This window comes from Morone saxatilis, unplaced genomic scaffold, assembly GCF_004916995.1.
Source record: "Morone saxatilis isolate NCDOM2014 unplaced genomic scaffold, NCSU_SB_2.0 Contig8, whole genome shotgun sequence".
Lineage (NCBI taxonomy): Eukaryota > Metazoa > Chordata > Actinopteri > Moronidae > Morone > Morone saxatilis.
Genome location: NW_023340257.1, coordinates 19,608,399 through 19,621,835, shown reverse-complemented (window position 1 = coordinate 19,621,835; position 13,437 = coordinate 19,608,399). Strand labels below are relative to the sequence as shown.

Below are 13,437 nucleotides of genomic sequence, written 5' to 3'. Positions count from 1 at the left end.
TGATAGAAAGGTGTCAGAACACACAGTGCATCGCAGTTTGTTGCGTATGAGGGCTGCCTAACATGACCACCAGTGTGCCCAGGTGGTCATAATGTTATGGCTGATCGGCGTACATCAAGGCTGATATCAACTGCATCAGAGTAGCTCTGGATAACTGTCACAGGTGTTGTCAAAGTGGGCGTGTATATAATTGGGTAGATACTAACAAGGCATCAGAATCTTTAAGATTAGCAAATCCTTCATACATAATCAATAGCATCTGATATGCACAGCCAAATAGAAAAATAATTCTATTAAAATATAATGATACAATATAGTGAAGATTAGTATATGTGCTATTCCTTTACTGCAGTTTGATACCTGCAATGAGGACAGAGATGACATTGATCATCCTATCTAAAAGAAAAGGAATCAAAGCAGATTTGATAAAATAATCTTTCATTATGTTTAATAAATTAAGTTTAAGAATAATAGTACGATAGATTTTGATCTGCAAAGTATCCAGTAACTGCAGTTGTGAAATAAATACATATTATGGACTAAAAGGTGCAAAATATAGTAAGAAGGAGCATAAAACATAAATAATTAAGTGAAGTGAAGTGAAGTGAAGTGATGAGGTGCTGTGGTAGCTAAATAGTTCACAACTGACACCGGTTCGATTCCAGCTGGTGACCTTTGTTGCATGTCAAACTCCTCTCTCTCCGTTTCATGTCTGCCTCTCCCTATCACTATCGAATAAAGTAAAAAGAAAACACCAAAAGAAAATCTTACAAAAAAGAAGACTCGAGTCAAATAAAGTGAGAGAAAGAATAAAAATTCAACATAAAGAGTTATGAATATATCTAAGATTCATATGTCGTAAGTGCAAATATGCAAGGCAGTGCCAAATACAATGTGCTAGACAAGGCCGAGGATATACTGACATCAGAGGTCACTATCCTGATAGGACGTTACGTCTCATCGTCTACATAAACATTTTACAATCCAATTGTGAGGAGAAAAGTGCCTCAGCAACCATATGAAATGTTTTCTTAAACAGTAGAAGAAGGAATATGTACTGTGTATGTGTGACACAGCTGAGCAGTTATCACTCAAACATCCCTGAATGTGGAGAAGTGCCAGTCTACTGTCTCACCTTGTGTAAGAGTCACTGTGACACATAGGTTGAGGAGTATTTTAGAATAATTTATCACATTTTTAAAGTGCAGAAGAGCTTTTTGTTTGGTACCAACTAAGTTGTTGATTGTGCTTTTTCCACCCACAAGGTCGTTTTCTCTGACAGGAAACAAACAACAAATCTGCACCTTAGGTGCTAAATTCAGGTTTGCTGACTGCCAAGTATTGTATTTTGTGACTCTTTAATGGCTCCCAGAAAGCCTTATGTTGCTGAGACAGGTCTTGCTTTCATTTTCCAGAACTCTCACAGTGGTAATCTACCACCATAAACATCCTTCCACAAGACTGAGCTCCTGTGTGCCTGTACTTTGTTATGTAAAAGTCTACTATGAATTTGAGCTGCCTGGATTTTTAGCGCTCTAAATCACAAAAACTGAGTTTGTGTTAGGGGTAAAATCAGTCTTCTGATGTGGAAGTGCTGCAGAATTTGAGTTACATCCTCAGTGGCATGGAGAGGATTCTTCTTACGAAAGAAATTTGCTTAATTTAATTAGTCTTTTTTTCTCACTCAGATCCAGTCAGTGCAGCCACTTGGTGTAATCAGTGCTATCTATCTTGCTGGCTTCCCGGCCTTAAGGCTTTTTCCTATCAGTTTTTCTTAGTGACATCTCAGTTCAATGTCCTGGGCCAGAAGAGTATTGTCATTGGCTTTCATGATAAATACAAATTGGCTGCCTGTATTCCTAGTAGAGTTTGGTAATGTAGCGTGTCCGGGCTCTCAGATTCCAGGGCGATGGTTCGGCCACAGGCGTTTTCCTCTATCAATATTCATTTGTGTGGACGCGGCTGCCAAATGACACCGTGGCCAGACCCTCCTCCTGGGACTGCGTGACCCCCATGTGTGCTCACGTAGGAGAAGAGTGATGAGCCGGGGGTTACATCATGACCACCATGCACAATAAAGTGTAATGCGTGCCAGTTAGAAAACCTATTTTGCAGAAATTTAGGTCAAGTATTGCAGAAGTGCAGGTCAAGATACGCTTAAAAAATGAATTAGAGGCACCCATTAGGTAAAGCATCTGTCAGATTAGACCAGATCTCCCAACTGGATTTAAAGGATTTAAAGCTGAGGGAACATGATTCATATGCTTCATTCCCCTTTTATCCCTAGAAAGCAAGAGGAGAGAATAAAAAAAAATCAGACTTGTGCACAGGGCTTTATTTTCATAGGGCTGGTTTTATTTTGAGGCACTTCTTGTCAAATCCCAAAAGATTTTCTCACCTGTCTGGCTGACTGCCCCTACGTGACCGAGGAGGCACCTGCAGCTCCAGTGATGGATGGTTGACAGAGGTGGTAGCTTTCACCCCTTCATCCTATGAGGCTGCAGTGATTCAGTGTCCAGCTCTTCATCCTTATACCTCATCTACTCTATAACCTCTTTTATATAGATATATAACAACCATAGGGAAAAATATACACCGTGGGCTACTTGTGTGGCATTACAATGACTTTTATCTGCTTTAAATGTAATATGATGTTTAATTCATGCAATATTCCTGTGCAGACTTATGGTTCTGCTGTGATTTATTGTCCTTCTTCTTCATATCTCTTTATTATTCTTGACATGCGATAAACACACCTTATGACGGCTTCTTTCTGAGGTTACAGAGGATGTAGTGCACAAACACAACTCACGGATGCCTCATGGTGTGTATTTTTGTCTGCTGGTGTTGTGTGCTCACATATGCTGAAGGGTCATGTCAAATTTCCTCATGGGGACAAAAAGTATCTCTAGTGTGACACTCACAACGACTTTTGTCTGCTTCATATTTAATATTCTGTCTAATTCCTGTAATATCTGTGACTTGTGATTCTGTGGTTCTTGTCCTCCTGCTCTTCATCTTCTCATATAGTAACAACCACACCCTGCAGGGAAAATACACAACACAGGCTACTTGTGTGACACACACACACACACACACACACTGACTTGTCCGTTTTGGCTTTAATACTGTGTAATATTCCTGCAAAGCTTCTGCTGGTGGCAGATACAGTGGAATTGATTAAAGTTAAATGAGTCGTGCCAGGGACAATACATATCTGGTAAATAGCTTTTAAATGAAAGCTTCTGCAGTCACTGGGGCAGCTAATTCTTTCCCTGCATGTGTACTTCTTCTTGAGCACATTCACAAAGTCAGATAAACGGTGGTAGGAAAGAGGACGGACGTCCTTCAGCACCGGCGGACGTGTGCGCACCGCTGGAGGCAGTCGAGCTGCAGACCGGGGCTTGTTTGGAGGAAACTCTGGCTGATGTTAGCGGCGGAGGGGAGACGGGGACGGGAGCTGGGTGGGCATGACATGTGAGCCAAGTCTGCACAGATACAACAAACACCCAAAGTATGTCTGCGGCATGGGCGGGTCGATGCTCTGAGGGGACTTGACACAGGTGAACGAGAGGCTCAGCTGCAGATTCTCCTGTTTTCTTTTTCCTCTCCACGGTGAGAGGAGACGGACACGGCAAGCTCCCCCCCTCTCCCACCACCACCACCCCACCACCCGTGCATGCTTCACCCTGTCTGGCGGGCGTCAAGGTGCAGCAGGCGGGAGAGGGAAAGGAGGAAGAGCCGCTGTTTGGTGAACTATCAGACAAAACGTCTCTGCGCAGAACAACGCGACGGCTTTTACTGAGTGACCGCAGAGACACACGGGGAGAGGACACTATGTCAAAGGACACGAGAGGAAAAGGTAAGTGGCGCGGGGACACACACACACACACTACACGCACTACACGCACAGTCTCGTGCTAACAGGTAGAAACGTGCGTCTCGTGCTGCTGGATGTTGGCGCGTACAGTCGCGTGCTGCACGGATGGAGGTTTTTCTGTCGGAATGCGCGACGGTCTTTAAAACGGACATCTGCACGTCAAACATCCCGATCCGGTGCCCTGTCCAACCCGGTCTGCCCTTTATGTTTGTCTGTCTGTCCTGTATATGTGTGTGTGTGGGTGTGTTGTTGTCCGTGCAGCTGTTTCAGCGAAGTGTGAGTAGACGCTGCGGTCAAATGCAAAAAAAAAAAAAAAAAGAAAAAAAAGAATACAATGATCAATTTGACAAGTGAGCTGTTAGTGACCCACCGATCACAAGCTTCAGCACTGAATGTGTGATCCTATCGAAATATGGGGTGCACCATTTTTAGTAACAGTTTATTAAAACTCAGGATGTGCCCACATAGTGAAAAAAAAAAAAAAAAATAAAGTTTGCTATTAAAGGTAGCTAAATTCCATCGGTTACTAGACACAGGACAAAAAACACTCTTTCTGCTCAGCATTAAAAAAAAAAAAACCTCAGAAAATAAACTACTGTTGCCCAGACCTAGTTAAGCGGAAAAGAAAGGGAATATACAGAGGGGTTCAGTGCGTTGCATAATAATACAGGGGGTTTTCATGCCAGCCATCTTGATGTTAATTGGATATGTGGTATGTGAAGATTTTTGATAGGTCTCTGAAAGTCGTGACATTTCTGTAGCCGTAAAAGGTGTATTGTTGCTCAGTCAAGAGATTATTTTGCTGCCACCTGTTTGCATTGTGGTGTGGTGAATTTGTGCATACATGTTGTGCAGCTTTATCTATTGTCAGGATTACCTCTTCATATGCACCGGCATCATTTTATCTTTCAGACTTTGTATGTCACTGGGGATTTCTCTTTTTGTTTGTTTCTTTCTTGCAGATTTTTTATGTTTTTTTAATGATGGAGATAAATTACAAGTTAAAGTGTCACAGAATATCAAGTGGGTGTAAAACACTGATAACGGAAGCAGGGTGGTGGAGTTGCTAGTAGTGAGACATTTCTCCAGCCAGAGGTCCTGGGTTTATTTCCATGTGTTGTCCTGCATCTGACCTGCTGGAGAGCCTTTGAGCAAGTGACTGATTCTCTTCCAGCTTCGGGCTTGATGTTCTGTATGTGGCCTTTGTGCTCTGACCTTTGCAGCAAGGCGAGAGAGGAAGGGGAATTTCCCTGCAGGGATCAATAAAATATCAGGTCATTAATACTCTCAGCAGTGACAATACGTGTCACAATAGAGAGAGGATTTTATTCGGCGAGGTTTGGGCTTTAAAATATTGCTGCCTCGGATTTGCAGTAACATCCTCCCATACGAGGATGCAGTGACATACAAAGTGGAAAGTCTCAAAATAATATGAGTGAAACATTTCCCTTTTAACAACAGTCTGAAAAACAAAGTACCAAGAGCTGCATTTAGCCATTTAACTCCGAAATGTAATCATTAAATCTCCACTTAAGTTCCTTAAATTTAGAACATTTCTGTTTCTGCTAGTTCCCACTCTTCATTACAGCTGCTTTCAACCAAAGACATCATGTTTCCATGGCGGCACCATTTAAACCAACTGGAAATATTACAATAAATCAGATGGGCAGAGTTTCTGCATCATTATACACATTTTTCCAGAAGTTGTATAAAGTCTTTTGTGGCTGCAAAGATAAATGGATGTATCTCCATGACGCACAATTGTTTCCCATGTGGTGACTTGCTGTCACCATCTTCATCCTGACGTTGCATTCATGGCTAATCCAAGGATGTCAGATACTGGACGTGGGTAAGCTGATCAGGTTGAATGAAGCCTGTTACTGAAAACAGGCGCCTGTGCACGCACCCACCTGTCACTCAAAGCGGCCATGCCTGTAATTATGCATAACTTTAAGCCTTCATATAATTTAAACAGGTGAGTTAAATAAAAATGTACCCCCTGTACAGTTCAGGGGACGTGGAATTTAACCATAGAGACCAAAACCTTTTTTGGAACCAAGCTCTAAAGTTGAACATTTGAATGTAAGGCAATATGGAGATTGAGTCACTTCTGTAGCCACCCTCAAGTGGCCGTGCAAGGAACTGCAGTTTTTGTTACTTCCGTATTGGATTAATTTGCCAGTCATGACGCTTGCTCCAAAGGGAGGTGTGTGAAGTCTGATAAGCCTAAAGTGATGTCACTTAAGTCAGTTTTAGTTGGGTCTGAAGACTACATGTTTGCATTGTGGGTAATGTAGGCGCCAGGTTTTGATAAGGAAGAATAATGAGGTATGTCTATTGATGAGAACACGGTTCCTGAGAACATGCTAAGAAACATTAAGCATGTGATGAAAGTTAAAGGTCCATTTGGGAGGATCTATTGGCAGAAACTGAACATAATATATAGGTATGTTTTAATTACTTAATGATCTCCTGAAAAGAAGAATTGTTGTGTTTCTTGTTACCTCAGAATGAGCTGCCACGGCTCGGCTTCCATAAAGGCTACCATGTTGAACCGCCATGATTCTACAGTAGCCCAGAGTGAACAAAACAAACACTGGCTGTAGATCGGACTGTTCACATTTTTTGAAGCCGCCTTAGTTTCTCTGTGGTACTTGGAAAGGGATTGCAACTACGCTGCTAGATTCGACTTAATCCTACACACTGGACCTTTAAGTTTGTTACATAATTTAAGTTGTGAAACGACTGAAGTTTGGTTAGTTTTAGGAAAACATCATGGTTTGAGTTAAAATAAGTACCAGTAGGGGGCGATAATATGGGAGTAACTGAAGTAGATAACGCAATCTTTTGCATAATTGTTGGCTAGACGAAAAGTGTTCTCGCCACAACCATAGTCAGAAGAATGCATGGAATAAAAACAATATGTCTGAGTTTACTGTCTGAGTTTATCGATTTTAAAGCACCAGTATGTAGGATTTGTAGTGTTGAAATTGCTGATTGCAACCAACTTGCCTTCCAAACATGTAGGATAAACTACAGTGGCCGCAAAACTGTATGCAGTAATGCAGTGTCTGGCAAAAACATAAGGAATCCCTTTTTCAGGTCATTTTACACTGTTGACAACATCCCTTTAATATTACATTCAATTTTCTGCCAATAGATCCTTTTCATTGTCCGACAATGATATAGGAGTTTAATGCTAATCAGTTATTCTTTTTAGAAACATTGGAAATTTCACTAGAATTTGCAATAGAGTAGAGGATTTGAACAAAGTCTGGCAGCACAGCAGATTCAACATGACGCATAAGCCAAGAAAAGGGTTAATAAACAGTCCCATTCATAATGCAAATATGAAAGGGAATAAATAACAAGCACAAGAGGCTGAAGATCATTTTCAATGTGAAAATGAGGCACAGATATTTGGGTCACAAGAGTCTGTTTATATGTTCATTATTTGTGTACCAGTTTGATTAAATATAAGTGTATGTACATAAAAATGTCGAGTGCAGCCCCTAAGGTCACAGAAAGCTTTTTTTAGTAGACAATCTCACAAGACAAATTAGGTTCTCTGAATGCATGGAAAAACATTTTTTTTTTATCTCAACAGCTGCAACTGGATGTCTTTTCCAGTTAATCTTAATTATAGTGCATTGAGCCTCACCGTAAAACTCACTCGCTAATGGAAACTACACTGTGACGCCTTATATTATTTCAGCCGAGCCCAATAAAATCATGTTAACCCTGCGATGCTCCAGCAGGCTGATGGCAGATTGATGGCAACATGCAGTATGTGTGAGGTTACTTTTAGTACAGTCATATCTCATATCTGCATGAAGCAGTATCATTAAATATCGCTTGACCTCAGTTCGCAGTATAACTTGTGAAGTAGAGCGATTCTTATAGAAACATTGTTCTTCAAAGTTCTGGCAATATGACCAGGACAGACTTTTTAATTTCATGACTCTTTCTTATGTACTCAGATCTTATCTTAGTCATTTTCAATTATAAGAGGGCTGCAGGGGATTCCACATGTCTTTAATCTCATTTAAATTTTCTGTCTTTACTCACTTGAGTGCAAAATATGCATTATTATCTAGGATAGGGACTGTGAAAAGCAAGAATAATGTAGGCGTTATGTATATTTCATTATTAAAATAACAACCAGAGTTTATGGACTATTTAAGCTTGACTGTTTGCTGTGCCTTTTTGGCCTCCTGCCCAGATTCAGCGACTGTCTATTAAAACAGAAGAGAGCCCCAGTTTTAATCATCTAAATATTGAAAGATAATTTGAACAGAGTAATAAGGATTTAGGAATTATGAGGGCTGCGCTGAGCAAAGCTTCAATCCTCAAAATAAAGCAGGGGTGAATCAAACTCAAAAGAATATTAATGGATCGCTCATGTGGCTCTACGGATGGAAATGTCGTTCAGTGGGTCCACACTGAAATATCTCAACAACCATTGAATGGATTGGCACATTTTGTACAGACATTCATTGTCCTTGAATAATGAATCATAATAACTTTCTTCTTTTTCTCGTTCATTCAGTCACTATTTTAATTTATACAGTGACATCAAGCAATATTTTTTGATGGACTGGTGCAACATTCAGACATTCATGGTTCCCAGAGGATGAATCTATTGACTGTGGTGATCCCTGGACTTTCCCAGCATTATCATGAGGATGATATTTGTTTAAATGAAATTTCTTGACAAACAGTGTAGGGTTTAAACTGTGCAAAACAATGCATGAAGCTGCCACACCTCCAGTTTTAAACAGGATGGTCTATTGTCAGTTTCAAACTCTTCACCTGCCGTTGCCGTCCAACAAACAATTGCCACCATGGTTTCCTGAGAGGGAAGAGACAGAGTTGCCATCTACAATTACACTGCTAGATGCCAATATATCCTGCACACTGGACCTCTAACTGTCTTGTGATATATATCGTTACATTCCTGTCATTACATTTACAGTTTGTGACCAAATAACTGCAACACTAATGACATTTTCTTCAGCCTCAGAAACATTTGTTTAGTGCTAATTAGTACATGTTAGAATGCTAACATGCTAAACTAATATGGTTTAACATGGTAAACATTTTACTTGTGAAATTTCTTTTTCATTGGCCAATGAGGAGTTACATGTCAGGAGAGTGTGTCTCTTTTATTGGGACCCACTCTTTAACCAGCTGGTGTGGAAATACAAACCGTAAACTCTTCAGTTACACGCCTGTCTCTCTATCCTCGAGGCTACTTCCACCCCACTGCATGAGCTGCAACTCGAAGCCAGCCCGGTGTTGCGCTGCCAAATCACTTTAAGAACTTTATTTTTCTAATCACCCTCGGCCATCTTTGTCATCCTCCCCTCCCAGAGTGTAACTGACTCCTACTGTTTGTCCTCCCTAAGACTTCACGGACCTTTCCAGGGCTCAGTGTGAGGTATAGCACCATTTGGCATTTTGTATTCCTCTTATTTGATGAAATTGGATCCGTGTCCATTTGCTGTCCAAATAAAATAAATGGCTACCCTACCTGCTGTTTGGCTGAGCTAAAAATAGAGCTGAGAGATGCTGATGAACAGTTTCTTACTCTCTGCTTCCATCGTTCTGTACAGGTGTATAAAGTGAATACTAACCATTTACCAGCATTTTAGTGTTAGGATTTGGTTTTATTCCCCAAACTGAGGTCTTGTCACTCAGTTAAAGACATGATAAATACTTTATATACTGTATTATACTGCAACAGCTTGCTGTGTGTAGTGTCGTGGTACTGGCAAATGGTCCCCAGACAGCCTGCTCAACAAGCAGCACCACAATGTTCTCTGAATTCTACAGAGGCGTGTGTTAATGCATTCAGCCCGTGACCTCTGTTATTTTATTTGATCATACAAAACAGTGTTAATTTAAATTTAATAACCGTTTGTCATGGGAAAGCACACTGGGCCTGTGTCAGGGAGCAGCAATCCACAATGCACACAGCAGCTGGCCCGCTGCTATTTGAGGCTCACCTAAAGTCGGGGAACCAGTCTACTTGTTGTTTGTCACAGCCAAATGGCTTGACGTCACACTGGCCTCTGAATACGGAGTGCAAAGCAGTTCTTTTTTCGCTTTTCCTTTCAGATTTCTGGCTACAAAGAAGCTCTTAGACTCTTGAAGTAGGATTTCTGAAGACACAATTACTCTGCTTTCTAATGCTAGACTCTTAGCAAACACATTTAGTTTAAAATCCACAAGTGCGTCCTGTAAGCAGGGAGTAAATGGTTTAGGTAGTGTTCATACTAGGGATGTGCGATAAGCCACTGATTTCTGTTCATATAAATTTTTGTCATACTTTCGGTAATCCATCACATGTTTTTCTTAGAGTTATGGTATTGTTAGGAATGTAAAGATATATTGTGAGATAGTTAAATTGTGATGCAAATATGTGAATCGTGAGAAAAACACATCATAAAACCAGTATCTTGAATTTTGTAGTGTATCATTACATCCCTAGTTATTGTTTTTCATGTATTATAGTGCAGTGCAGTGCAGGGACTGCTTTGCTCTTTGGTGTTATTAGATTCTTGTGGGAAGATGCAAATTCATTGGAAAAACATTCATATTCATTCACTCTCAGGCCAACTTGTTTTCCTCACCCTCCTGAATGCACAATCAGATACTTGCATTATGTAAGAAAATTATATTTGGGTCTCAATCACAGCCGATATATATAGTTTGTGATCTCCTTAACGGACGCTGTAGTTAACTGATTGTCCCTCATCCAGAGCACATCTAGTTATTAAAAAATCATAAGAGCAAGGCCATAATAATGTAACCCCTTCGTAATATATGTGGTCATTGTTGCATAGACAGAAAGGGAGAGTGTTCAGGCTTAGTAATGATGATTATCACCTAGTTGTACCGTAGCAGTCCATTAACAGTCGATGCAAACACTAATCTGCATAGCTGCAGTGCAGATAAATAGCATCCAGTGGGATAATGTCTGGAAGGTGAATCTGTGACTGATTCAACATTTTTGAGGAGAGATCAATCTCCTCTATGTTTCTCTTTGGCTACAGAGATTGATTTTTTAACTGTGTGCTGAAATGAGGTTTAATTAAATTAGAGGACAGGCTATTATTAGCCATTTCCAGCTCACAGAGGACCAGGCAGACTTTATTGTTTACCTTTTCTGAACCGTAGGATGTTCACTGTGGCATAAACAGACTCAGCAGACACAGAATCACAGCGTTCTCATTTTCTCTGTGTGGAATTCTGCACAGTATCACTTCTAGTCGGGTCCATGTGAATTTTATCCTTTCTGGGGCATGTTTGCATGTTAAAATGAAGGGCGGAGGCACTTCTCATTTCCTCCCCTTTCTCCATGCACAGAAGAAAAACATTATTGGATTTTCTCTTGACGTGGTAGATATCACACTCTGATGTTGTGACATGTCCAGTGTTCACTCAGAAGAGGTTTGCATCATCAGGGAGCCCTCCTGCCCATCCTCTCTGCATGACGGCGGCTGTTGCCATCTCTTCTGACCCGGTAGCTCTTTCGGGTGAAGTTAGTGGCTTGGACTTCCTTGGATATTAAATGCTGCTAATTACAAAATGAGGAGATTGGCACTCGTGTAGCTTAAAGACCATCTGGGTTGGAGAGGAATGAGGGCAATGAGAGATAAAGCTCCGGCAAGAAGAAATTCCTTTAGGATGGTAGCAACTCATCTAAAGCAGATTAGGTCTCTGATGACGAGGGGGCTTCCTCCTATGGGGCCGTCCTCAACGTCGAGGGTTTGCTCATTATTCTCAAAACCGGTAGCATTTATGAGGACTTTCTTCACGCTTTTCTGGTGGATTTTCTGTGCCCAGAAATGAATCTTTTGATCTGGGATTAAGCTGTTTTTACACCTAACCCAGTGCACTTAATTCTGGTCTTTTTTCTTGTTGAGTCTGGTTTATTAAGGTTTATTAAGGATAAAGAGAGAGCTGTGAGTCAGTCCGGGATGGACCAAAAAACATGCCACAAAAATAAATGCTGGATGATTAAAGTGAAAATATCACAATATATATTTTATGTAATATATTTCATATTTTATGTATCTAATAGCTAAATTCATGTAAAATTACAATTAAAATAATGAAATTGTGCTCCACTGCTGTGCATTATGTCAGATTTGTTGCGTAAACTTCAGTAACTATTTTGGCTGGATTTAATTACAGTTTGCTTTTAATCATTAATTGGAACCACAGAATTGTTTAACACAATAAAATCACATTATCAAAATACAAACAAGTCATCCAAGCTAAACAACAAAATATGTTGCCTTCAAAAACAATCTGTCAGTGTTTCTGACAGCTGCGGTGCTAAGAGAATCTGACTGAACTTACACATACAAAGAAAGTTTTTATATTACATCAACACTTCTGTCCATATCCGCATGCTCTCCCTTTCTGCTGCAAGTCTGTATCAGACTGGCTATGTAAACAAACCACAGAGAGGCTGCGATAGCAACACAGGTAAAGCGAAGTGACGGTATTCTTCATTATATCTTGTCATATGAAAGAGATGTTTGCTGCTATATTAATGCTTTAAATCTTGTGTTGATAATCCTAAATGTCAATTCTTCACCTTTGTACCATGCTGTATTTTCAAAGACTCAAAAGGGCTCATGCTGAGAAGGTGCAAAGACAGTCTGGACCAGAGGTATTAGTAAAACAGAGGAGGATATAAATGTGGGAAAAGCTGAACAGTCCAAACAGTGTGATTAGCTATCCAATTGTTTTGTTTAGAATATTTCCAGGCGTCAGCCAGCGCTACTGTGGCAGCTGAAGCAGCGAGAGAGGGTCAGGAAAAGGATAGCTGTAGCTAATGAAGAGAGAGATGTAGGAGACGACAGCCCTCCTACAACTATTTATGACTGTTTTCCTGATTTGACATTTATGTTTGTGTTTCATTAAATAACCTGGAGTGGAAATGCTGGAAATTTTAAGTCAAATGAAATGTCTCAAGATGCAGTAATTATTTGATAAGTTGATACTTTAAATAAAACCAGCCTTTTTTGTAACACTACTGTTTAGTAAATAATTTCGGCAATTTTACTTGACTTTGATAGTTCTCCAGACAATTTATAATCGATTTTGTTTGAGGATTTACCACACTTTCCACCCTGTTTATGCCACTTTGAGACACAAGTACAATTTTGAAGGAAATGCTGATGCATATATCCTTTGAGATTAGTGGAAATTATGCCCTCCTGTGAAAGCCACCTGCAAGATGAATTCAACTGCAATTAAAACCAGCTGCACGATGAACCCCAGATGATCAGACCCAGTATAAGAGAACCAGTGGAGCCAGAACCAGATTAAATACTCTTAAACCTTTGACCTGTGTGGTTGTTATTTATAATATCTACTCTGAGCCCACTGGGGCCTGGGGTGTTAGAGCTCAATTTCTGAGATAATTTGTCCTGGAAAAATGGTCGTCCTTCAAATAACCTCTTAAATCACACAAAGAACAGGCATATATATATTTTATCTTGTTTTTAGCTATATTGTTAAGTTTACTACAAATACTT

At 40.2% G+C, this 13,437-nt stretch overlaps 1 protein-coding gene across 1 annotated transcript in view; it reads left to right on the top strand.

Annotated features, from left to right (window-relative positions):
• Positions 1-3,466: 3,466 nt before the first annotated feature.
• pitpnm3 (PITPNM family member 3) overlaps positions 3,467-13,437 on the top strand; it is an 85,185-nt gene continuing 75,214 nt past the window's right edge. The window contains 1 exon segment of the mRNA XM_035680722.1: positions 3,467-3,862. Coding sequence (XP_035536615.1) covers positions 3,838-3,862 — 25 coding nt within the window. The 5' untranslated portion in view covers positions 3,467-3,837.